The sequence below is a fragment of the Enoplosus armatus genome, chromosome 4 (genome assembly GCF_043641665.1).
Source record: "Enoplosus armatus isolate fEnoArm2 chromosome 4, fEnoArm2.hap1, whole genome shotgun sequence".
Lineage (NCBI taxonomy): Eukaryota > Metazoa > Chordata > Actinopteri > Centrarchiformes > Enoplosidae > Enoplosus > Enoplosus armatus.
Genome location: NC_092183.1, coordinates 11,966,552 through 11,994,467, shown reverse-complemented (window position 1 = coordinate 11,994,467; position 27,916 = coordinate 11,966,552). Strand labels below are relative to the sequence as shown.

General features: G+C 41.0%; 1 protein-coding gene across 3 annotated transcripts; it reads left to right on the top strand.

The window, feature by feature from the left end:
- trim36 (tripartite motif containing 36) lies at window positions 1-27,885 on the top strand. 3 transcript variants are annotated; one of them, XM_070904346.1, is made up of 13 exons: window positions 1-63; window positions 5,282-5,528; window positions 13,008-13,354; window positions 14,158-14,304; window positions 15,707-15,802; window positions 16,938-17,075; window positions 17,341-17,456; window positions 18,580-18,701; window positions 23,738-23,855; window positions 23,963-24,168; window positions 25,987-26,170; window positions 26,655-26,768; window positions 27,522-27,885. In XM_070904346.1, exons 1-13 carry the CDS (start codon window positions 1-3, stop codon window positions 27,883-27,885), a joined length of 2,262 nt encoding a protein of 753 aa, XP_070760447.1. The 3 variants fall into 3 exon arrangements, with proteins under 3 accessions (XP_070760447.1, XP_070760449.1, XP_070760448.1); XM_070904348.1 differs by lacking the exon at window positions 1-63 and adding an exon at window positions 4,242-4,277 and having other exon boundaries at window positions 5,282-5,516; XM_070904347.1 differs by lacking the exon at window positions 1-63 and adding an exon at window positions 4,242-4,277.
- The last annotated feature ends 31 nt before the right edge of the window (window positions 27,886-27,916 follow it).

Genomic DNA, 27,916 nt, shown 5'->3' with positions numbered 1-27,916 from the left:
ATGTCGGACTCTGAGGACATGACGGAGTTCGCCAGCATCGTGGAGCGGATCGAGCGGGGCGAGGTGAGTCTCCTCCGGATGATTTATGGTCCCTCTGACAGCAGCGGTCTGTCTGTCTGTCAACATGCTCCGGCAGCAGCAGCGCAGGGTCGGCCTGCAGGACTGCCAGGGGATGGAGAGGGATGCTGACAAACCCAGACCACTGCATATTCTACTCTATTCTATTTTAATCACATTAATACCGACACTTTCTATTGATACCGCATTATCATACCACTATCTACACTACTCTATTCTGATATTATAACATGATCTGAGGTATTTACAGGTTCTCGTCTCTTCTATTAATTGAATTGCCTGTAGTGAGACCCACACCTATTCTATTCTATTCTATTCTATTCTATTCTACTCTGTTCTATATCTGTAACACGATTTCAGGTGAGCCTATGTCTCTGCTACTGTAATCATATTAATACCAAACCTATTCAGTTCAATTCCATTAACCACTGATATATTGATATTATCTTGTATTAGTAATGAGGTACCCCAATAATTCTATTCTACACTCTATTGTCATGAGTATAGACCCTAATCTGTACTATTAATTGGATAGTCTATTGATAGACCCACACATACAGTATTCTATTCTATTCTATTCTTTTCCTGTAAAATATTTGAGGTGTGTGCCTCTGCTACTGTAATCATACTAATATCAAACCTATTCACTTCAATTAAATTCTATTAACTATTGATATATTATATTCTATCTATCTATCTATCTATCTATCTATCTATCTATCTAATATGTCAGGTGTGTGCCTCTGCTACTCTAATCATATTAATGCCAACACTATGCAGTTCAAAAGTATCAATATAATTGTATATATTAGTCTGCCCTGTAGTAGTATTTTACATTATATTATTAAGTAGTGATATACCCCCATAACTCTATTCTGATATTGGAAGAAGATCTGAGGTATTAGTAGTAGACCCTTTTCTGTTAACAAAAACTGAATAACCTAACCTCTATTCTATTCTATTCTATTCTATGTAAAGGCTTTGTGGCTTTAAGGCATGGGCTTCTCATCTATTCTTAGAGAAAAAAAACGTGAACATAAAGGGTTTAATTAGAGGCTTGAGTGGCTGAGTGTGTTGGTAGTTAGATAGTGCTGCAGGCAGATCACAGACTCCTGTCAATATGTGGGACACTTGGCAGCAGCTGTGTGTTGAGACGGGGCACCGGGTTACTGAGGTGTGTATATGCCTGCACAGGGAGAGGCGTCTGTACCCATTTCACCCATTTCAGACCGGCAGAATGTGTTGAAATGCATCTCTTCTGCTTACACCGTCTCTGACATTCATCCATGCATGCATGTGCTGTGTGTGTTTAATGTGTCTGATGGAGAAAAAAAGAGCAGATTGTACATGCGATTGACTCACTGGACAGCTACACTTGCTGAATTCAGTGATATTTAAAAATTTAATCAGGCCTGTCTTCTTCAGTTAGCGACAAGGTTTCACATATTTTGAAAACGATCCAGAATTTTAAAGAGCTATTTGGATATTTTAGCGGGCAGACATGCACTTATCCTCTCCCCTGTGTTTTGACTCCCCTGGATCCTAAAGGCTGCACCCATTCATGTAAAGATGTTAAAAAACTGGCAGAAAGTGGATGTTATGTTTAGACAGAAATCTAGTCATGGATGGAACCTCCGTTTCCTCCATGAGATCGATTCTGCGGAGCTGAAAGGGCCCTACTGAAACTGTCTGTATGGTTTGCTGCCAACAAATGCTGTTGGAAAAGTGAATGACTCAACAGAGTCCTAAAGATGGCTGCAGTGGCTTCAATGACTGTGCACACTTTGGCCAGTAGATCAATTCCAACATTTCATTCTGTGCTGCTGCAGCTGAAGTTGTCTATGCTACACTTCACAAAATAAATTCTCCCAAACCCCCCAAAAAGAGCTGTTACATGGTCCATTTTGTTCTGTAACCAAAACATTGTTGGGTTCATCTGCTAAGGGGCCCCAGTGTACAATAAAATGAAGCCACTGCAGCAAGCGATTAGCAGATCATAAATCCACTGAAATAATGGGAGGGACCTTGACATTAATAGACACTGTAAAGTTAACAGTAGCTTACACAGGCCCCTTTTATAAAGTATAGAAACCTTATGTGAGGGCAGTACAGCAGCCTACTGTCAGACCAGAGACTCTGTAAACCTACGTAACCTATTTTATATAAACGCTGAGTAAGATTGTGTGTTGAACTTGAGAGCTTTTGTTTTAACTTGTTTTTTAACTTGTTTTAATTTGAATTACTGATATATAGGCACATATAGACTCTTCAGTCACCACTTTTGTCAGCTGGCCAACTACTGGACTATAAGTCAAACTGCCAACCTCCTGCACTCCTGTCTTTGCGCTATTAAACACACACTGCACACACCTTGTTTTTCGCTGCTACAAGTGCAACAACGGTATTTCATGCTAACACTTTACCCACCACCCAGTTCCATTCTCTCAAGTACAATATTGTATTTCATTTTTTTGAAATCTTTGTATTTCAACTTCCTTGTGCCTTCACGTCATATTTCTGATTCATTTTGTGAATAAGAGGAGCTAATGGAGTATCCAGTGTTTAAGTTATTAGCCATGTTAGCAGCGTCGCACTATGGGTGGTAGTATTGGTCGGTCCGGTTGAAATATATAAATACTTGAATATCTCAACAACCATTTGATGGATTGCCGTGACATTTTCTACAGATATTCACACTCCCTAGAGGATAAATTCTAGTGACTTTGGTGAGCCCCTCACTTATTCTCTAGTATCAACAGCAGATGAAAGTTGTCCCTTGTTCAGTGAAATATCTTGACATTTCACTAGTTGGAATGGTTTGCCTCAGGATGAATTGTGATAACTTTCGTGTTCCCCTGTCGTCTGCTCTAGTTCCACCAGTGGGGCGACATTTTTGGTTCAGTGTGAAATATCTCAACAACCATCAGATGGATTTCCATGACATTTTGTACATACATTCATGTTACCCCCAGAGGATGATGCACGCTGACTTTGGTGATCCCTCAACGTTTCCTCTAGCGCCACCATCAGGTCACATTTTTATTTATTGAATACTTTGGTTTATAACCAAATATATGCGAAACTAGTAACTCTCATAAACATCAGCTGTATTTTGTTTATTTAGTGCTAATTAGCAAATGTTAGGGCAGCCTATACAGCACTTCACACTAGGCCACCTTAGAGAGCACTTTATCATGCATTATATCTCACAAGGGCATGCAAGAGGGCAGCATTTTCACGGGGGTCCACCAGTGGTTAGTGCATTGACAGCAACTTAATTTCGGAGTCAAACTCTCTGTATGTACACATGGACTACTCGGCCAATAAAGCTGGTTCTGGTGTTTGCATGCTCATGTTAGCATTTAGCTCAAATCACACTGTGCTTAAGTACAATAAAGTTGTAAACTATTTTATCTTGTGTTATCTTCCATAGAGCCCACTGTGATTGAAATAAGGAAGATAATGCAGAATCGGCTGCATGCAAAATAGTGCTGCCTCTCACCTACAGTTGGATTGATGACTTAAATAAAGTTTACGAGGAGCACATGAAGGCAGCAGTAGTTCCTGTGGAGATTCAACCCCCTCCTCGCCCCCTCTCTCTCACACTTCCCCCTCCTCTCTCTCTCTCTCTCTCTCTCACCCCCCCCCCCCTCTCTCTCTCTCTCTCACACTCCCCCCTCCTCTCCTTTTCTCTTTCATACCCCCCCCCTCTCTCTCTCTCTCTCTCTCTCTCTCACACTCCCCCCTCCTCTCCTTGTCTCTTTCATACCCCCCCCCTCTCTCTCTCTCTCTCTCTCTCTCTCTCTCTCTCTCTCTCTCACACTTCCCCCCCTCTCTCTCTCTCTCTCTCTCTCTCACACTTCCCCCTCTCTCTCTCTCTCTCTCTCTCACACTTCCCCCCCCTCTCTCTCTCTCTCTCCTCCCCCCGTGTGTCGGCCCGCCCGCGTGCACTGCAGCAGTGAATTGGCTGCTGATTCACCACAGCGCTGCCTCTCTCAGCAGCGTCACTCTATTTAAATTCACTCAGCCGTCGCTGTCGGCATCTTCTGCCCGCGTCCGACAACTTGTTTTCAGCCCGAACAACAACAACAACAACAAAATAACGCCGGATAAGGTTGTTTTTTTTAAACTCACACATACAGGCTTACATCTCCTCCCTCATCATGTCTACAGAGATGAGGCGTAGCAGCACAACTGCGGTAAGTTGGAGAGGATTTATGGGAGCTGGGAGGATGATAAAACGTATTTTCGACTCGTCATTGTTTAGCAGCCTGTAGCTTCTCTGCCGTGCATATAAAGAGACCGGACTTAGTAAAAAGTTAACCACGTTTAGCAGAGCTTTTATGAACTGCCTGCCAGTGTGCGTCCATTCATTAGTGATTCGGGTCCTTGTTTCATTTCGTATGAAACAGTTCGCTTTGAGCAGGCTGTGGGGGACATGCACTGTTTTCTGTTTAAACTTCCTCTATCCTTCTGGGTATTGTCCTTTAACACGTGCGGAGGCGTTTTCTCCTAAATGATTGTTTGCTCAAGCAGAAGGAGGAAAGACTTTTATTGGGATGTTATTTTTTTTTATCACACCACCTGAAATACATGAACTAATCAGTCGCTGAATATGGGAGAACAGTTTTCGGTGTGCGGAGCTCGTAGTAATCTTCTTTTAAATGTTAAAACGTGAGCTGCTGGAATCCTGCGTTTCACTGTTTTGTCTATATTTAGCCGGGTTTAATCCTGTCTTATGTAATGTATCAGAAACATGGTAAAGACACCGTGGCTGGCGGTTATTGTGTCTCTATCAGTGCTTTTCAAAGTAAAGTTGAAGGTATGCTCAGGAATCACTCTACCTGAGTCTACCACCTAAAAAGGCCAGTTTATCCACCTCACTGACACAGCAAAAATTTTTGTTTTCACAGCTTAAAGTGCAGACAATAGGCCTATTTTAGCTGCATCTAAAATGTCCTAATAATAGGTTATTGTTCCAAGTATCAAAGGCAGCTGTATCCTCCGAAATATGAAGTCACTACGCTTATTTCAGTCTGATCTGTGATGCCTTCTGTTCTTTTGTTTCAAAGTCATCTTCAGCTCTTGTTCAAGTGACAGCTGTTGTGATGCGTTGTGCAAAGATCCTACACGTAAAAGTACAATTTAATCAGTGTCTATATGTATGTATGGCAGTTGTGAGTGATCATGTCTCCATCACCAGGTCCCGATCAAGAACATTGAGAGGGAGCTGATCTGCCCGATCTGTAAGGAGCTCTTCACCCATCCGCTGATCCTGCCCTGCCAGCACAGCGTCTGCCACAAGTGTGTCAGAGAGCTGCTGATGCTGAACCATGAGGACTCTTTTGACGCCGGCTCAGAGTGCTCCCTGCCGGGCAGCCCCAGGTCCAGGGTGCCCTCCCCCTCCATGGAGAGGCTGGACAGGCTTGTGAGATCAGGTGGGTCTCGGGGTAAGAAACCAAAAATATTTATTTTTCTGTAGATTGAATAAATGACTTCTTTACAGGGAGGATTTTATTACATGCAGGGAGGTGGATCTTGCATTTCTCCAAGGCATTAGTAGAAATGGTGCTTGTGCTTTTGTTGCCTGATGTGAGTTTTTATGGGAGCTAATAATCAGGCGATCGTTATACAGGAAATGCAAGTATCGAATGCATCTCAGGCCATCTGTGATAGCTTTCAAGCAAGGCAATATGAGTTTTGTATGAGTAATGCCAACTTCCTGTTGCATTGTCTTCTTCCCAATACCCTTAACTTCTCAGTGGCTGCATTCAACGGGTTTCAATGGCTGGAGCCTGAGATTTACCTCTATAGAAAAGACAAAGGGCTTAGAAATATCTAAGGAAATATGTGGTGACAGATGGAAACTGAAGGGCATGTTTTGATTACCTAACAAACAAAAAGGGTAGTGCCACTCTGAAGAGGAGTTCATGAACCAATAAGCTAACCTTTAGCCAATGCAAATTTAAGGTTGAGAGCGAGCAAGCTTATGGAAACTCTGAGCAAGACAAAACAATGGGCCAAGCATTATTGCATGATATCTGGCTTTTATTGCGGCGCAGACACCGCGGCTCCTCCCTCTCTTGTTCTAGATAAACAAGAACAAACATAAAAATTATTTAGTAATTTTCCCGCTCAGCTATAACCTCGTCAGTCATCACCTCTTCCTCTAATCCCGTCTGCTTTTACAGACTTCATTAAAGAGACAGCAGAGGATCTTGACAAGCTGTAGTTTTGTCTACAGAGAGAAAAGAAATGTTGACAAGCGCTCTCGAGCCCTAATGTCTTCACTGTCTGCCTCTCATGGCCCAGGGGCATCAAACATCCCCTTCAATCATGCAAGGCCTCGTGTATTCATTTGCAAATGTTTTAGGAACAGAGAGCAGAGTAGCTATCATTTTCACTCCACCTTTTAATCGGTGTGTGTGTGTGTGTGTGTGTGTGTGTGTGTGTGTGTGTGTGTGTGTGTGTGTGTGTGTGTGTGTGTGTGTGTGTGTGTGTGTGTGTGTGTGTGTGTGTGTGTGTGTGTGTTATGTACACAAGTGAACAAAGCACATCTGTAAGCTCCTTTGAGGTATTTTAAACTCTTAAAACCAAGCTGAGCTGGAGGAAGGAAAAACTGTGGTTGAGTGTGGGGAGAGCAAGCAGGTAGCTAAGTTAACCTGTCACAATATTTTCTAATAAGTTCTCTGCTAAACACATGGCACTGCTGCAGCCAAGCTTGAGCGGGTCAATGTCTAAGCCTTGAAAACAGCGTGGTGGGACACAAGGCTGCCTTTCTGTCCTCTGAGAGCGCTGGGCTACAGGCCAGGTCCATAAAGATGTCATCTCATTTGTACTCTTGTCCACTCCTGTTGACAAAACCAGAGTTGTGTCTGACTTCCATACTACATACTAATTCTATGCAGGCTTTGGGTATGTAGCGTGTTAATACCGGAAAAGTGACAAAATAAAGTATAGCCAGGTATGCATATTAAAAACTCGATAGACACCATTGTAATGCATAAAGGAAATGGAGGTGCTTATGTTAGTATACAAAATAATTAACATACTTTACCATTTTGTACTAACTGCAAAATCTGTCTAGTATGAGAACTGGTTTATAGTTCATACTTTATATAATTAGCATGTAATGTGGAATTGGGTTAGGGTTAGGGGTGGATATAAATAGCCACTATATAACTGGCATTAAATGTTTTGTTTGTGCTTTAAGATTTTAAATATTTAGGTTTGGTGCTGAAGATAAACACATTTAGTCCCAAATCCACTACTACACACTTATTTCTAAGCAGGTTTTGAGTATGTGGTGTGTTCAGTCGCTATGCATACTAAAAACACTTTGATTTTTGAGTGTGTGTTGATGCAAATTGTGGATGATGGTAAAACAGCTCCAGGTTTAGGAAGTTTAGTAGCAGTTTGTGTTAAGTATATTGCTTTCTTGTATGCTGACTTAAAAAATAGTATACTACAAAGGCTAGTATGTAGTTCATACATTATGCAGTTGTCTTAGCAAAGATCCTTTGTCCTCAAACAATACTAGCACTTGTAACACGTACACCTGGCTGTCTTATCCTTCCTCCAGAGACAGTCTTCTAATTTATCTCTGAGAGAGAAAAGATAGGAGCTTCTCACAGGAAGAAGGGAGGATGCTTGTTTTGAGGCCTTGCGTACCGAAGGTCAAACTGACCTGCACACATCGAGGAGAAAGAGAGACCCAAACTTGTATACTTAATGTATAAAATATAAAAATAGGAATATTTATAAGCAGTAAATATGGAATTTCCACCACAGTTGATATCAAATATGCAAAGTAGCCTCAGAGCATCACTGAAAGTCCAAGCCAGAGGACCAGAGCTAAAAAGATCCCCAGAGTACAGTGAGGGGAACAACTTTTGGGAGCTATTCAGCCATTCACGATTCAAAACCACCGAGACCTGGCTCTCCAACACAGCCTCCCTCATTCAGACTCCCCCCTCAACCTGAATGAGTTCATTCTTCACTGGCAAGACTGCCTCTGTTTACGCAGGGAATAATCAAATCCTGCTTTTGAGTAAACAAATCTCACGCCTTGCTGAGAGCCGGTTTATGCACAAGGACATATCCAGTCTCGTCGTTTCTGGATTCTCATTCTGACTGATTGTGTATTGATGCACACTGTTGTCAGTCAGTTAAAACAGCATTTCATTTAAAGTTTATTGAGCAGCATCTCTCATAAAGAAACAGTAAGTTCATGAACTATTCACGGGTTTTGTACAATTGGAATTCCCTTGGGGATTATTCAATAAGGTTGTTCCCGTGTTAAGTGCATTTAATCAGCAGATTACAAAACACACATTCTCAAGAATATTTAGGAAACCTCGAAGTATGTTATGAGCACATTAACTCCCAAACAGAACAACCAAGTAATGCTGCAGACCGCCTCCAACACTGGGAGATCAGATCATGGGTAGTCATGGTGACGCAACCTGCCTGTAAGGAATGAATGAGGGATTAGGTGAAGGGAGAGAAAGAAAAGACTTAAGGCTATATTTATCAGTGTGCAGCTTGGACAAGCCTGGCTGTGCTTGGACACAGGAAGGCGGTTACTAAAACTTCATCAACATTGTCTCTCAACCTCATCTTATTTTATGTTACTGGGGCTCAAACGGAGCATGATGCATTTATGTTCAACAGCTAACTCTTGACAAGTGCACTTTTAAGGAATAGTTTGGCGTATATTCCCATTCCCTTTCTTGCCAACAGTTCAGCTATGTATGCTAAATACTCAGCTACAGCCAGGAGATGTTAGCTTAGCTTAGCATAAAGACTGGAAGTCTCGCCCCCCCCTTAGTTGCGGTTGCTACGCCTTTTTCAAGCTCACACGGCACATATACAGTTTCTAATGATAACATGACAACATGTTGCATCTAGTTTGTTTAATCTGTACAAAAACTGAAGTGTAGAAGGCTGGTGGTAGTTCTGATAGGAGGATGATTGTACCTTTTGGACAGAGCCATGCAGTCTCCCCCTGTTTTCAGTCTTAATGCTAATTGAGCTAAGCTAGCTGTCTCCTGGGTCTAGCTTCATATTTAGCATACAGGCATGAGATCGGTTTTCTTCTCAGCTAACTCACAGCAAGTAAGCGAATAAGCATATTTACCAAAATGCCAAACTATTCCTTTTTAATGTAATTTGTAGAGCCTGATAGAAGATGTAAGCAATATGATTTTTTTTTTTTTCTAAAACAGTCCTGTTTTAAGTTGAATGGATTTGTGCTCAAACATAGACCATGTATGTGTGCACACACAAGCGTTAATTGTGCTTTAATAACTGTTCACATCCTCTATATATTTTGTATTTTAAATGCTCTGTTTTGTATTTCACTCTGAACTGCATTATTAGATTTTTACTTTACTACAAGTCTTCCTTCAGTTTACTTTTTAAGTTGGCTTTGTTTTTCCAATGTCATGATGTTTAGAAAGAATAACTGGTTTCACACATCACTTCACATTATGTATTGTTTCATTTTTCTTGTTGGTCTCACCTCACTTCTCTGTTCATTGCTTGCAGCCACAGTGCGAAGGTCGTTTGGAAGTCGAGGTAGACGCGGGCTCCGTGTTTTGAGTAACTGTAGTAGTGAGTACAGTGTTACTAGAACCCCTGTGAAACCCTAGTTTGGTTCTACCTTTTCTCTACTTACTTAGTCTACTTTAGCCCTGTCAACACGACCATACAGACTCACACTGTTAGACACACTATGCTAGGTAATAACAGTAGAAAAGGCATATGCCCCTTTTTGAAAATGTCCACTGAGCATAAAAGTGATCTTATTTTTTAAATCCAGATTAAAGAGGCATTTAAAGATGCTTCAGGTTATTCTTGTTTGTCTTTTTTTTTTTCAATCTTTCAAACTACTTTATTTAATTTTAAAAGTAGCTTAGAAAACGATGAGTGAAAGCAAAGGAAATGGGAACAGTGGGAACCTTAAAGCGATGATGAGTAAGCATACGAGGAGGCCGACTAAAAGGGGAGAGACAAGTAGAGATGAGAATCGATGGGAGGTTGTCAAGTGACAAAAAGGAATTGAAAGGAGCAAAGACTAAAATTAGTGAGAAAGGGGTGAGGATGTTTCCTAGGAGCTGAAGTGGGGCAGGAATGTGTGTGTGTGTCCCTGGACGCCCCAGTGTGTGTGTCTCTCTGTACACGAGCTAAGCTCTGCATTTATTTCGTAAAACATGGTGGCAAGTAAAGCCGCTTTATTGAGATGGAGAACTATTAGTCTCTGTTGTTTCTGAGTTAAAAACACACACATGCACACACACACACACACACACACTCTGAGGCAAAACATACAATATGTTTGGGCTTGCTAAGATTCTTAACTGGCTTTTACTGACTGATATCTTTGTACCTTTAGGGCACTGTTTATGCTTCACTTGACAATCATTAATGTTTGAGAAACAGTTTATAAGAATGCAGACCTGTTTCAGCCTACCTCTAATCATTTTGGGCATGACGAAGTGTCAGGTTGCCAGCCAAGTAAAACAAGACTGCATACTAGTTTTGTTGGCCAAGTAATGCATTTATTAGACATGCTCAGTGGATGTTTTTAAGAAAATAATTCTCTCTTAAGAAATAGCCTCTTTATACTAATCCTTTCAAAGAATAGACAATAATAGGAGCTACCTGGAAATAAAATAATAGCAGCAAACAATGAAGATGTAAAAAATAATCTTTCAAAAAGAAAAACAGGATAAAATAAGACGTGAAATCAAACCTTAAGTGATCTGTTTTTCTTCAGCCTTTCAGAGGATGGGTTAACATTGGATTCAGATTTTATATTTGGAAATAAGAAATTAAACTTTTCCTATTGTTTGATTTTTATACAAATTACAGTCATACAAATCCCCCTCGGGCAGCCACTGACAGGACAAAATGCTAATACAAATGTTTGGATAGTAAAATAACACTCAAACCTAACTAAACAGGACTCTGCGTATTTGCATTTGCATTAGAAATAAAATATTAATATGATAAACTGTCCCTGAATACTACACAAGATTGCCTCAACTGTGTGACCATATTTAGTTTTTTTAAAATATTCATTTAAATGTGCAGAAATGATCACATCTACAGTATAACTTTATTTTATGTCATGACTGACTGAAACATAAAAATGCTACATTAGTTTAAGCATCAAACTATGTCTGCAGGTTTGTGCAGGGAGAAAAAAACACACCCCTTTTGCTCTGCAATGACTCGTCAGTTTGTGCCCTCGACTCTGCCACCCTCTGCAGATCCACAAAACAACACACAAATGCACACGTACACACTTTGCTGCAGGCATCTCCTGTTTGCTGCTTGTGCGCTCACACCTGCCGTCCTGACTAGAAAACCTGAGTCAACCCTGCAAGGACTCACCGTCTGGCCTTCTGTGTCATTCATTACTTTAAATATGAAGTCCTAACAAGACCACGTCACCTTCATCACCATCATCAGTTTTTCATCACAACATCACACCACAATGTTAAGTTTACCTTTTTGTCATATGAATTCAGGTAGGAAGGGTCATTGAAGTGTGGCAAACAAAGCTCAGTAGTTCAGTTTGTTGTCAGATCACAGACGGATTCAGCCTCCAGGTATTAAACTGTCCCTGCACTGTCACAGTCTTCAGCTCTGCTCACGTCACACGGCATGCACATGGCTACACATATCACACAGTTTATATGTTCGCTGTCCTGCCACTGCTTTTCCCTCAGCTGCACCTTTTTTTTTGTTGTTGTTGCAAAAGTTCAGTTAAACAGTTTTCCTGTATTTCGCTTACCTGAGGAGTGTTTGATTTAATTTTCAGGTCCTCGGAAACGAAGTGGAAATTCTGGCTTTCACACTGAGATAAATCCAGCACTCCTCGCTTCCCCTGTTCCCCAAAAACGTGAAGCAATATTTGTCATTTATTTTGCTGTGTAGTGACTTCAGTTTGCTGGCTTTGTTTTTAGTGTGTGATGACAGTGTTTTGCGGTCCCCATTGCTTGCGTTTGTGATGTGACCTGTGATGTAACTATTCCTCCTCATGTTGCTGCCTTGTTACGATGCTGCTGCATCAGTAACCAGCACAATGTTGTGAGAAACTCTTGAAAGCAGTGTTGCTTTAAGAGGAGTTTTGTTGTCTTGAAAATAAGTGCTGATGCATTGAACTGGACATGTGATATTAAAGTTCAATTGCAGGACATTTTTATTTCAAACTTTGGTTAAGTTCTACTTCACCCTGTGTAATTCAGTTACATTGCTTGATTTATCATTTAATTATTATAATTACAATTATTTCCTTTCGTCCCGATCATTGTTAGCACTTAAATACTCTTCACTCCCGTGGTAAATGTTGACTGACTTGCAGTGTAAAATTGATCTCTCATACAGACAATGTGCTCTCTCCAAGGATGCCATCCTCCCCATGACTATCCTATATCTCATCACTCTTCAATCTGCCCCAGTGCTCTTGGAAAGTCTCTCTTTATTTCCCTGTATGACGACTGCTCGATACATTGCCTGTATTGATGTTTTGCTCCATATATCCATGTCCTTATGGAGTAGTGGTCATTGTGGAAATAAAGCACAAAGGGTGACGTACTGAGGCCCTATTTGTGAAGGCTTGATTATATTTCCATGTGTGTTATCAAAGATCATACTTGGCAACTCATGCAGATGACGTAATGCTGCTTTTGTGAATGTCGGCCCAGAATCTGTCGAACACAAACGGGGGTTCACATTTTTCAAAGCCCCTATTTGACTCTCTGGGAAACTATTCCTTCAGTGTAATCTGAAGTTAAAGGACATTGTTGTTCACATGTCAAAATAAGGCCTCAGACAAGACTGGAAACTGGGTGACCCAAGGGCATGAATCTACATTACACACAATCTTTTCTCACTTGTCCTCTTTCGCTCTCCTCCAGGCTCCATCTCGTCCCCGGGGTGGCGCAGAGGGTCTGTGACTCCCCGGGTCACCACCATCCCGTGCCCGGGCTGCCAGCATGACATCGACCTCGGTGAGCGCGGCATCAGCATGTTGTTCCGTAACTTCACCCTGGAGAACATCGTCGAGCGCTACCGCCAGGCTGCCCGCGCAGCCGTCGCAATTATGTGTAACATCTGTAAGCCTCCACAGCTGCAGGAGGCCACAAAGAGCTGTATGGACTGCAAGGCTAGCTACTGTAATGAGTGCTTCAAGCTGCACCATCCCTGGGGCACGCCCAAAGCTCAGCATGAGTACGTCGGTCCCACCACGAATTTTAGGCCCAAGGTAAGTACCGCTCTGCCTGGGGAAGGCTTCATTTTCTCTATTTATTTCTTAAAAACTCAAAGACACCTAAACACAATTTTCAGTTCAGTTGGACTATGAACATCTGTCAGGAGATAACTTGTCACATGAGTCAAAAATAAACATTAGCATGTATAGATTTTACTGATGGCTCAGTCTTTAAATGATTTAATGCTGAAATGTTTGCCAAGGAATCAGATGTTGAAGGTGAAAGGAAGCAGCTGGAAATCTGTCACTATCTGGTGTTTCTGATTATAAATTGCTGTCTCATTAATGGTAGTCCCTCTGATTAGTCGACTTAATAGCTTAAATCATTCAATAGAAACATTCACGCAGATGTTCCCACTTTGAGGGATATATACACTATATGTTACATTTTTCTCTACATCTTGTCCTGTGTTTGCTGAATTGATTGGAAATCTGATTCATTGATCTTATAGTACTAAGTCTTGTTGGAAACTTTAGTTACTAGCTTTTTTTAATATGTTGGATTGCTCTTTCCAATCCCTTTTGTTGATCGAACATCTAAATGCTGTCTCGGATAAATTCTAATGAGGATCTTGGCAGTAAAAAAGTGCTGATTTAAATTCTATTCTCAGACACTTCAGGAAGTGGCTCATAGAGAGCTGTCTGGATGCTTTTTTAGTTGAGGTCATCTTCCTGTTTCACTTGAGCTTGTTTTTGATCGCTGTACAGTTAAAAGGCTGTTGATATTCAGTGTGTATGTGTGTGTGTGTATTTTGTCCGTGATTCTTAACTCATTGTTGTTCTGTTAAATATCTCAGGTGCTCATGTGTCCAGAGCACGAGATGGAGAAGGTGAACATGTACTGTGAGGTCTGCAGACGACCCGTGTGTCACTTGTGCAAGCTGGGAGGATCTCACGCCAACCACAAAGTGACTTCCATGAGCAGTGCCTACAAGATCCTCAAGGTACCACATTCAAAGGATTAAAATGAGCTTAAACACATTGCCACTATTCACAAAGACTTGAAATAAAGTCATGGCCAAGCAATTATTGATGTTTTTACACTGAAATGGCCAATAACAACTGTTTTTTATTATGGTACTCAGGAGGTTTTAAAATGTACAGTATACAAGGCTTTGTCGTCATATGATGCTAAACCCCCTCTTTTAAAATATCTGATTAATATCTTTAGTTACAAAAGGATCCCTTCCAGGCAGATTGGTTCTCAGAAGCTCAGCCTAATGTCACCAGATTTACAGAACTGCATTTAATAACATGAAACTGAGTAAAAGCCTTTTGATGAGTAATGTCTTCCCATTCACTATCTAGAGAAGGTTTTTTGTTGTGCTGTACCACCAACTGACTGATCCTTGAATCTCTCATCTCCTGCTGTAATATTAATGTCTGACCTGTACCTGTGCTGGCATGCTCCAGATCTCTTTGTTTGGAAACTGAAACCCATGCTGGGTTAAATCTAATTGGTCTTGCGTGTGGTCATCAGGTTTTTGCCACCCAGTGGAATTAATTTCAATCAGTTTGAGTGTTTGGAAAAGCTTATGTGGAGACAAAAATGTCAGGAGATGTTGTTTTAGGTCTGTTTGGTTGTTATGGCAGCACTAGGCAACGCAAAAGAACATCAAACCTTAAACAGAATAGGTTTTATGTGAAATATATCGAATAGTAATTTAATCTTGTTGGCATGAACACTCCAGCTTTAGTGGACATGATACTAAGTGATTCAGCAAGTCGAGGCAGAATCTGTGTGAAATACAATCTGCTGGTCTGTGTTGACACAAACACTATAGTGCTTTAATATTTAATGAGACCATTTGTTCCATATGATGTTGTGTGCATTGTATCTTCAAATTGTTGGAAGACGTATCAGATATCCGGAACGGTCCCGGAAACCTGCGTCAGCCAGGAAGTAGTGTGGGTTTCAATTACTTCGAACAATAATGCGCTGTCATATCGTTGTGATACTATAGCGAATGTTGTTTGACATGCTGCATCTACTGAAACACACTGCGTCACACTGCTGCGTCACAGAGGGGCACACAGTACACTCTGCACATGTCCAGATGTTTTTATCAATACTTTAGGTTGCAGTTGTTGATATTATAAGATGAGAGGAAAAGTTTGTGATCCATGTCAGAGCTGATGCTTGGGAATGTGAGCACATGAGTATAAAATGATAAAGCTATTCCTTAAAGTGGCACATTTTGTTGTTGTGTTAAGGGCAGATATCCCTTCTGTTGTGCAAGTTGTATCTTATTTGTCATCTTAGTGCTGTGTCGACGTGGACGTGCTTCAGTGTTTCAAGACCTCATGAAACAGACCGTAAATGCTGCTGATCTTTTCTCTCACCAGGAGAAGCTGGCCAAGAGTATCCATTACCTCATCAGCAAAGAGGACCAGGTCAGGACTCAGATTACTGAGCTTGATCTGCTCATCAATCAAACCGAGGTGAGAGAGCTGCTCACGCTGCTGCAACTCCAACATCCTTTTTCACTCTACTCTAAAACTTTTACAGCGTTTTCATTGTATTTTCACATTTATTGTCCTTTCTCCCCTTTTTTTTTAATCGTCATTTTTGTGTTTTCTTTATGTTTAGTATTAAAATTCACACCTTGTATTTAACTAAGCATTTAACTCATCAGTCAACAGGCAAAAGGACTGGATTTAGTGTATCTTGAAGCCATTTTCTTCAGTAATCTCTTGCATATTTTCTTTTTAAATGTTTTTATTTATTTTCACTTTCATTTTCCAGTTTTAGACGCACGCCTTCTGGTATTTAACTCCCTGTATTAACAGCTCCTAAAGTCTTTCCTAATGCTGTGGGGAAAAATGGTAAATCACAACTCCCATGAAATATAGTTGATTCGTTTGTTCCAGTAAGCAAAATGACCATATGTGTTAATTCCTGTACAAACTCTTTTCATACAGAATACAAATATTTATATAGCTTTCACGAAACCAGTCGGTGAAGTTCAGGAACAATTGCACATTGTCTGTGTACAAATAAGGAAGGTCACTAAACAAACAGCATGCAAACCACACAAACAAGGAAACACAAGATTTGCCTGCAAGTTTCCCTCATGCATGTCTGAGTTTCAGCCTCTGAGCCTGTTCCCCTCCACTTTGATGCTGGTCTTATGTGGGTAGTGTTCAAACGTGCCTACGCGTTTGGTGTTTTATAAGAGGTGTGTGTGTGTGTGTGTGTGTGTGTGTGTGTGTGTGTGTGTGTGTGTGTGTGTGTGTGTGTGTGTGTGTGTGTGTGTGTGTGTGTGTGTGTGTGTGTGTGTGTGTGTGTGTGTGTGTGTGTGTCTTTATATGTTCTATACACTTTTTTTGGTCCATTATTCTTTCTCTCTATCTATATACTTAAGTTGTGTATTGTGAACTTTTAAACTTCTACTACCTAAAAATGGGGATGACGTACAGTAAGTTTTAGGCAACAAAATCATAGTTGAATACAATAAAACTGTGACTCTTGCCTCAATACTCTTGTAAGGGTGGAAAACAAGGAGACAGAAATTATGAAAAGAACGTTTTTATTTGCTTTGTACTATTTAATAACAAAAGTATCTTCTTCTTAAAGGAAAATGGCCAGCTTGCAGAGCGTCGAGCCAATGAGCACTTTGAGCGTCTGTTTGAGACTCTGCAGGAGAGGAAATCAGAGATGCTGAAGTCCATCGAACATTCTCGAAACCGCCGCCTGGACCACCTCAAGGCCCAGGTATGAGATACCAGCACTGAATTTAATGTCTATCCTCTACATAAATGCGTGCTTCCTTTTATTCATCATATTTTTACTTGCAGAAAAATAACCCACACTGGCACTAAGTACTTCCTTAATCAGCTCCTTGATATGTCTGATTAGAGGTGAAAGCAATTGAACAACTTTATGTTATGTTTTTCTGAGGATGCTGTTCAATACAAAGTTTTAATGATGGGAATTACAAATTGCTACGATACCCTGACTTTTTATAAATGTTTCCCAGGTGGAGGAGTACCAGGGCATGCTGGAGAACAGTGGTCTAGTGGGCTATGCTCAGGAGGTGCTGAAAGAGACGGATCAGTCCTGCTTTGTACAGACTGCAAAGCAGCTACACGTCAGGTAGAGCTGGGCGATACTGACAATCATTTTCACAATATTTACACTTGAATTAATACTTTGCTGATGAATTGGTCATTTCCGATGTGTAGGCATTTCTGGCACTGCATTAATGATCTACATAAATCAACCTGCTTAAGTTCATGTGACAGAGGGTAGAGCTTTTTGAAACTAAGCAAAAACAAGCTAAAGGCTAGCATCAGTACAGTATCTTTCATAGACATTATTGATGGCCGATTTCAAAAAACATACCAGGATATCTGTAAATACATTACTACTTCTGTAAAATAACACTTCAAATCTCAAAGTACTCATCAGTGGTGATGGGAATCACAATAATCTAGAGTGGAATAGTCGAACAGTGCACTTAAGCATCTCTCTGGTGTCTTGAAGTTGTCCTCCTTCAACCTAATAACCGGATGCTGCTCCAGGCCTGACAGGAATTGTTATTCACAGCTTTCACCACGAACATCCTGCCTGTAAACTGTGAAATTAATAATTAAGCAGTTTTAGTAATGATTACCAGATATCAATCATGTAACAAATAACAGAACGGAACTAAACCTGATTATCTGTGCAGTCACAGACTTCAGGTCTATTATGACTCATTTTACGGGAGTGGGGTTTGGTCTGTTTATTTTAGTGTTAAGAGCATCAATCTGATTATGTGTTTGGGTGACTGGAGTGTGTCAGGAACACACAAAGCCACGTGCACAGAGGTTACCACACTCAAGGGCAGCTAAGGAGAGTCTTATGCCCCAGTGTCCAGTCAATGCTGTGTATTGGAGTGTCTTCTGCTCTGAGCCGACTAATTGATCTCCATTAGCAGCTTTGGATAATCAGCAAACCTTTTCACTCTTGAGAGCATGATACCGTGGCCTGTACAGTTTTCTACTGTCAACAAAGACTTGATTTTTAATCCTCTTTTTAACTTATGAACATAAGAAAGAAACAATATAAATATAGATATAACTAACTAAATAACCCCAGAGTACAAGATAGATTAAGTGAGAAGAAATGAATGCCTGCAGTGAAGAGTGATCCTATTTTGTCTAACTTCATGCTAATCAAGCTACACCTCCATTAATAAAGATTTCAATATTATGTCTGCCTTGTATGTTGTCAGGATCCAGAAGGCCACAGAGTCTCTGAGGACCTTCCACCCTTCAGCTGACCCCTGCTTCGATGAGTTTGTGCTGGACACATCCAGAGAAGAAACTCTGCTCAAAGAGATGTGCTTTGGTGGAGGTACAACCGATTTATTTCAATGGTATTTTAAATGGTGTGAGTTAAAAGTGAGCGAAAGAGCAATTTGAATCATGACATGTTTACATGTTTTCAGGCTGTTTTGTGACGGCCCTGTTTTTAAGGGGTTCTCTGTTCTCATACATTGTTCCACTGCAGTGTTTCCATGCATCACTCACAGATACTCTGTGTTAAAGGACAAGCTGCAATGAGAGCATTGTCCACAAGTGGCTGGAAAAAGTGACCATTAGTTCATGTCAACAAAATATGAAGATGAAGTCGATCTTTTGTTCATGTATCCATGGCAAAACTTTCTTTACAACGCAGAGCTTTGCCGCTTTAAAAAGTCAAACAACATAACCTGCTTCTTCAAAACAAGACCTGGTCAGAGTAAGCTGTACATGTACAGCCCTGTGAGCTGAGGGCAGAGGTCATCTGTGGGAATCTAAATTGGATAAACAACCCTGGATATGCTCATGGTGGAATTTACTGCTCTGTGAAGCTTTTCTAGTCTGCTGATTTACAAAGGCTTCTTCTATAGAGGACTGCTCAGGTAGAAGTTTCCCAGGGATGAAAGGATACACACATATAGACTCCCGGCCAACAGGAATATGCATGTGTCCGATTTTATATTGCAGCACTTTACTGTCAAAGCGCAGAAGCAATTATTTTTAAAACACAAACCTTTGCAGCTCTACATTCCCAAGATTTGCTGAAAAAGAGCTTGTCAACCATTTCTTCGAAAATGTCAAAGAGCTATACAGAACTGAACTTAGTAGGTTCAAAACATGTTATCAAACATAACAACAAATGATCAATGAAAGGTTCCAAGAGCAAAGGTCAAAAGTCTGCAGATAGTTGAGCAGGTTGCAAAAATGTCTAATAAAGAAGTATAAATAATCACAAGAGGGTCACTGAGTTAGAGGCAACGTCAGTCATAAAGCAGCTGGATTGATGTGCGTGTTGCAAAACTTGGATAATCATTGTCAGATTAATGTCAGTTCATATGGCTAAAAGTCCATTTATATATTCTACATATCTTACTGCAATTATGCTCGTTGTTGCATTAACAGAAGCAGAGTGTGGTGTTTATATTGGATCCACTTTACTCACATTCCTTCCTAACTGCGGGATGATTGGATTGAGAGACAAAGTTACAACTGACTGATGGATCGTGACATCTGGCTGCGTCTGGCCGAGGCTTGTTTCAAATGCCTTTAGTGTGGCTCGTGTCTAACCTGACACCATTATGTGTGTCAGTGACGTCATTATTGCAGATAGTGACAGTTAGTTGTGGTATTTCTTTCAGTCGTAGTTAGCCAGAGACTGTTGACTGGTGTCTGAGGTTTGGGGGCATCCTGGAAAAAGGAGCCCCGTGTAAATGACAAGCTGGTCAGTGTCAATACAAAGTAAATGGTTTAGATCTGAGTGGCAGCTGTGCTTCCAGAGCTTAGCCTTCAAAAAATGTTAAAATTATTGAGGGATTAAACGTTGGTGACATTGTAGACAAAGCTGTGGTCTCTTGGCAGGGAGCCATTATCCCTCTAAGTGGACGCAACTAAACAACTGACAGTTGTCTCAGTGACTGTTGGTGACAAACAAAGCTGCAAGTGACATAAGTTTGTGACTGTGGGCTTCTGTTGCTGCGCTGGAGAGCAGCCCTGTTGGCTTGTTTAAAATCAGTGATGTGAGATTTATCTCAGAGGCTACGGTTGGCTCCGTCTAGACTAGTGGACCACTTTCTGTATGACTCAAAAAGAAGAAACAGTTGGATAATCATTAAATATGCTGTCAAGTTGATAGTTCGATGGAGGAAATGCTTTCAAACTAGTGTGTTCAACATTGGATACTTACAAATGGATAAAATGTGTTTATGTTGCAAGCCCTCACTTGAAGTCACGTTTTACAGAAGGAGTTCTGTAGTTGTGAACATTTGTCTTTGAAGATCCTTCTGGGAAAATTCAGTCATCGGAGCAGCAACTATTCACAGGGCACACTTAATAAAAAGTAGGACACAACAATTGAACATACGCTGTGCAAAGATAACATTGTTTAAAACAAACAAAGATTGAGCAACCATTTTGAAAGCTGTGAAAAAACATTGAAGGAGATGAATCATCCTGATTTCACCATCTGTGATGAAATGCAAAAAAATAAAATGATTAGAAATAACTATTGTTGATGTTTTCGTGCCTTGATGTTCATTTACAGTTTGATGTTTTTGCTAATTTGGTTTAAAACAAACAATTTGATTCTGATTCATATTATGAACAGGACTTGCACTTTTTACCTGGAAAAAAAAAAGAAAATGAATGAATTGCAGTGTTTCCGTCATTTTTTTGTGGTGTTGGTTTATGTCATTAACAGTTTTGAGGCATAAATACTGCAGATGAGAAGAACTAATGTAGATGTTAAATGCAAACCAAACACTTTTATTTTGTGAAGATGTTTCAGAGGAAATAAATCTGCTTGTCCCAAATCCCCAAATCATTTTATAGTTCCATTGTCTATTCTGCAGTTTTCTTTTTGGATAAACACTACACTGTGACAAACATTACCCTGAGAAAAACATATCAAAAAGATAATTGACTCAGTCCTCATTTTAGGCTTTCAGTCTGAACAGTTTTAAAATGACTGAACATTCATTGTGTTTCTTCTTTAGACTCTCCTGTAATCCCTACACTGGAGAAAATGGGTTTTTCATCTAGAAATGTAACCTAAACGAATCACTGCTGCATCCTTTTGGGAAAGTGCTGCAATCAGCAGTTGGGTGGCAGTCACTGATGTGTGTCTTTAATCTAAGTGGCCCGTGGGAGTTAATGATGCTCTTAGTCTGAGCTCAGAGAGAGAAAAGAAGCTGTAAGGGCATTTATATACTGCAGTAATTAAATTGAAGTCTTGGCAGATGATGCAGCAGTGAAGCACCACTATAGTATCTCTGGATAGTGCCCCTCAGCTCTGATACTGTCCCTCCATTATACAGGAAACTGAAAATGCATTTATGTTTAGTTATAAGGATGTTTTAAAAAAAACTTGTGTAACTTGTCTGCTCAACAGTTATAGAAAACGATAATATCCTTTTATATCAAGTTTGAAATATGATTGCCAGCCATCTTGTTGCTATATGTATTGGATTTTCCTCATTGCCTATAGCTTGTCTATGTTTTTCTAGTCATATCTTCCCCTCTTGGATAACGGCCTGTTTGTGCTCTCCTGTGTTAACCCAGCTGTGGTCCTACTGCGGGTTTTGACCTCATGCTCTGCTTCTCGAGAGACTGTGAAAGACTGTGTTGTCAAGTGTGAATGCTCATTTGTCTTCCATTTCAAATTTGAGTTTCCTCAAAATGTCAGGCTGAGAACAGTACCTTTCTCAACTATTTTCACTTGAAGTCCAAAATTTTAATTTAATAAACATCCTCTTCAAGATATAATCTGCTAAAACACACTTCATCCTGTGCTGTTATAAGGAAATGACGAGCTGAAAGTCCTCTCACATTTGTAGAGGAGTAGTGGAATGAAAATGGACATGAGACAAAGCAGTTCCCTGCAGTGTAACTTGGCCTCGCTGCCGTCTGTCTGGCAGCAGGCTTTCCTGTACGTGATCAATAGTGCTTCTTTTTTCTCTGAGTGGCTGAACTCTGGTGACTGCTGCCTGCTGTGTTGGATGGCTGACTGCCCCGTTTGTTTTTTGCCTGTTGGTCCATCTGTTGGAAACAGGTGAAAAAATGAAAACTTATTTAGTCAGTGTAGCGGCTGGTTGGCTTCTCATTAAGAATGCCTGTATGTACTACTACTCTAACATGAGGGGTAGGTGTAATTGTGTTGTTGCATCAGTTAAGGAGGAAAGAATGCCAGAGTTGGTTTATAAGACATTCTCCCTTGCAAAATGCTAAAAGGCACCATAAAAAAATGACGATGCAAAGTTCAGGCATGGCAACAGAAAGGTCATCCATCCTGCATTATCTAATAATGTACTCTCTGTAATGTATCTGCACATGTAGTTGTAAATGAAAAGGCATAGGGCTGTAAGAGGACACAAGCTCATGAAGGAGAGCTGTGCCTGGGAGAAAAAAGACTTTGGAGATTGATTAGCCAAGTGACTTTGGAGGCTCAGAAAGCTTGGCGGCAGCGGTGACACTGGTCAGCGAGGGGAATCCGTCTATACAGGAAAAGCACTTTAGAAAAGAGAGATTGGGAATGTCTAAAGCCTGAGAAAGGGTAGAGAACTAGAGTGAGGGGAGTATTACAAAGGAGATCAGGAGGCGAATTCTCACAGGGAGAGTGAATCAAGTGTGGAGAAGAATTCCTTGATCTTAGAGAGAAAAGTCAGTGACCTACATGGTTATAGTAATGTGATTCTGCTTCTGGAGAAAAATGAGCTTTAGGCAGGCGAACAGAATCGATACAGAGTCGATGCTGTTGACATAAGTGAGAGAATGGATGGGAAGTGGTGCTTTTGGCATGGAGATGAATGTAAAGTCAGAGATCGACACGTTGATGCTTCACAGGAAATCTTAACAACCACCTAGAGGAGACAAATGTGTTGAGAAAGTTGTGTGAAGGTGTCAGAAGAGGCCATGGTAAAGAGATTTGAAGAAGGGAAAATGAAGCTGAAAGTGGGAGAGAGGAAGAGAGAGGTGGTGGGGGTGGTGGGGGTGCTTTACAAAGTGCATTTCCTGGCAGTGAGTCTATGTAAAACCTCTTAACAGGCTCCATTATGCAAGACAGTCTTGTCCATTGTCCCGAGTGGACAGTCCTGATCCTGACAAATCTAATCTTTGCCACACTTACGCATTTGCTTAAACCCACGTTATTGAGCTAAAGTACTTTGCTAAGCATTATTAAGGCACAAGAGATTTTACTGGAATTTACTGTCGCACACAACTGAAAAGACGAGGTCTGCTTGTTTACTTATTAAAACTGATAATAAATTTGAGGATGACCTATGTTGACAGTCTTGCCATCTCTGGTTTATGTTTTACTAACCTGTTATCTTGGCTTTCTTTACTTCATGCTTCATTCTTCTTACTCCTCTCCAGTTCCAGACCCTCCTCTGATTGACTTGTCCAACAGCAGAGTCTATAACGAGGCCTCGATCTGCTGGAGGCTGTCTGATGACCACCTGCCCACAGATCACCATGTGCTTGAATACCGCAGGTGGGTGCAAACGTACATAGAAATAACGACAAGAGAAGAGATCCACAGACCAGCTATAGGTATGTGCTGAAAAAACTGGCTTGACTTTAATCTTCTTTTTTCCCCAGACTCGGGGGCCCGAGCCAGTCCCCGTCCCAGGAGGACGGTGAGGACAGTGGGGTCTGGAGGGCTACGGACAGGGTGTATGGTCCCAGCACTGTAGTGTGCGACCTGGAGCCCAACAGCCTGTACTCCTTCAGGGTCCGAAGCTGCAGGAACTCCATGTTCAGCCCCCACAGCCCTGAGGTCACCTTTCACACACCACCTGCACCTGGTAAGCCTGAGAAGTGTGGTGACGCTGTCACACAGTGCATTAATTAATTGAATTGTTATTATGTACAGGATTAAGCTTCTGACTATCAGAGCCCCAGTTATTGGGCCTCTTTTGTCCAAGGGAACAGCTAAGCTCTATCCCCTTTTTACTTCTCAGAGCAGGTCTGAGTTTTTTGCATAAGGCTAAATTTGTTTTTTTTTAGGAAGATTATCAGATGACAGATGCTTCACTGTTTTTTAAATTTTGAATTCTCTTGTAGTATGTACAATCAAGGTAATGTAGCACAAATGGTGTTTAAGTTCATCACCATGGGAATGGTTTTTATGTTTCAGATGGCTGAAACCAATATAGCTTTTGTCTGTTAGTGCGTGGGAGTGGAGGGTGTTTTTACAGCTTGGAAAAGAAACCTGCAGTTGTATATGTTGCTGGCTTTTTAAGCCTGCCTGACAGACACAAGGTGGAATTCATTAAAAACGATCGTCATCCCCAACCATCTGCTGAACTTGAATTCAAACGGTATCCTCCTCACTTTGATTTATATTCTGCTTGGAAATCATTGCATTCTCTTAGCTTTGGACTGCTTGTGCTGATTATATGTATTGCATGTCTGAGCTCAAGTCTGAGCTTTGCAGAGGCGTTGCAGTGTCACTTAATTTTGACACTCTTATTTCTTTCCCCTCCCATGGCAGGAGGCTGCATCAAAATCAGTCTGTTGGACACATGCATACATGACATGTCACCCCCTGATCTGATGTGGCTGTGCTTTGATTTGTGTCCTGCACAAGCCTTGTCATTTGTGTTGTGATTGGAGCTTCCACATTCCTGTGCTCTCTGGTTTGTGTAAGACTGAGTGGATGGATTCACTGTGCGTCAGTAATGGGGTGAAATTTCAGGCCGGAATGAAACGCAGAGGACAAAACATGCATTTGCGCACATACACACACTGCTACTCATGACGAAGCATGAGGGGACACAGTTGCAGACTGCTGCGTCAATTTTACTTGCATTCATTCACAGTACATAGCAAATGTCACAGGAAACCAATTCCAAAGAGAAGACCCATTTATTTTCGATGAACAGTGGACACAACTGGTATCTCTGAACAAGAACAATTAAAACCAAATTTCCACATTAGAGAATACAAACTTATATGTGCCAAGATGAATAAAATGACTCCTGTTTGGCACCTCGTTTGGTATTAGATTTTAGGCTTCCAATTTAGCATGATATGATAGCTTTCAGCACTGTATCCCTACTACATAACTACATAACTTGTCTGTTCACCCTTTAGGCAGGCTTATGCTATTATCATTATCATGGCCTAGTTTGAAGGACCTCCCCAGACACATGCAAATGAACTGGTCTTCCCCAGCGTAGATCTCAGCTTGCATGGGATGGTTGAGTGAACAGGCATAATCATGTCACCCTGTATGTATCCTGGATTATGGTAATTGTGGCCTTTGGCCTATAAACTATTTAAAGAATGCATTTGCTTGCATGCAGATGAGGAATATGAATGGCAGCTGCACATAAGAAATTTCATTCGGCTGTTATACTTAATGGTGTGATGATGAAAGCAAGTAGGTCTTTGTGTAGCGCTTTAAGATTGTACTATAGCGCCCTCATGTGTCAGCTCTTGTCACCTACCCAGTTCCATGCCTGTTCCCTCTGTTAGGGAATAAACTGCTGCCTTTCGTACAAGATGTGTGTGCTCACAATATGTGTTTTCTTCTAAACTTAATCTGTTTAACCTGTCTTGTTATCCTCCTCTCCTCCACCTTCCTCTGTTTTGTCTCCCACCAATCTCTTCACATGCAGCTTTTGGCTTCCTGTTCAGCGACAAATGTGGCTTCAGTACGGAGCGGCTCATTCTAAACAAGCGGCGGGACACTGTGGAGAACGTAGCAGGCATGGCCTTCCTGCTTGCAGCAGAACGTGTGCAGACAGGCAGCTACATTGGACTAGACTACATAATTGGGGACACGGGCATCTCTCAGGGAAGGTATGCCAAAAACTGACAACACTTGGACCTTGTACAAAGAGTTTGTATCCAGCAGCATACATAATTTGCTACATAGCAAATTATTGCTGGGAAGTGAGCCTCAATGTAAGATTTTCTCTAAAGGAAAGGGGTATGAGCTGTACACACATTAGATATTTAGAGTTAAATCTAGGGAAAATGACAAAACATAGGCAGTGTAGCACACAATGTGGAAGCCTCCAGGTATCTTACTCATTAGACTATCAATATCTCATGCTGTCTGGATATAAAATATTCAAGAGTGAGGGAGCAGAGATGGAACTTTATTTTTGAGCACAAGCTGGTAGGATTATTTCTGTTCCATCTTTATCAGCCTCCATTTAGACAGAGTGATAGTTCGTGAATCACTATGAGGAGATGTTGGGGGACAAATCAGAAATTGAGTATCAATGGGTCATCATAATTTCCAGTCCTGCATTTAAAAACATTGGAATTTGTTTTGCAGACACTATTGGGCTTTCAAGGTGGAACCATACTCCTACATGGTTAAAGTTGGAGTGGCCTCTGACTCAAAGCTGCTTGAATGGTTTCACAATCCCAGAGATACCAGCAGCCCAAGGTAAGTGCAAGCACACGTCTATGTACATAACACACAGCTATCATTTACACTTTGTCCATATTCAATAGATATTCGATGGAACTGAAATTAAATTGTAAAATCAATCTGTTTATCTTTACTTTTACATACCTGACTGCAACACACACACACACAGACGCAAACAATCTCAGTGCAGCGATAAGTGTGTTTGAGTCATACCTAATCCTGTGATGTAAGAGAGCCGGTGTAAACTCGTAAAGAGCTTACTCACAGACAAAGCCTGCCTTTCTCACTGGATCAGCTCATGGAAAAGCATGTAAAGGAGCACATTAATTACACAAATAAATTTAATTCTATGGTAATTACACAATGCATGCAAGGTGCACCAGGCAACATTCAACTAGTCATTTGACGTTTTAGTATGTGAAAATGCTTGAAAAATCCTTGTTTGAGAGGAATAGTTAAGTATAAGTAATGTCAGTCTGTTTTTTTTATGTTGGAAAGTTAACTTGACTCTCCAAATTCCAACATGATGGGCCCTTTTCTCTATTTTCTGACATTTTATAAACTTAATGATTAATGTAGAAAACAATCAGCAGATAATGAAAGTAATCATTAGGTGTAGCCTGAATTAACAAAACTCACTCCTCATACACTTTGGTCGAATTGGGGCAGTTTATCACTTTCTGTCGCTTTCTGTTTGGATTTGACGTGGTTTTAAAACATCTGATACAAACTAGCAAACTCTCACCCCCTCCTCTTCCTCCTCCTCAGGTATGACCATGATAGTGGGCATGACAGCGGCAGCGAGGACGCATGCTATGAGCTCTCCCAGCCCTTCACCCTCCTCACCCTGGGCATGGGCAAACTCTTCATCCCCAAGGCTTCTTCATCCTCTTCGACTGCAAATGCAGCGTCCGTTGACCCTTGCAACCGCGTGCTTCCCATGCCACAGCGTTTGGGTGTCTGTCTAGATTATGACGCATGCCGGGTGTATTTTTACGATGCCGACACCATGAGGTGCCTTTATGAGAGGCAGGTGGATTGTTCAGGAACAATGTATCCAGCTTTTGGCCTCATGGGCAGCGGCAAGGTTCAACTGGAGGAGTTCATCACTGCTAAGAGACTGACCTTCTGAGGAGGGACGGAGTATGTTGATGCATTAGGAA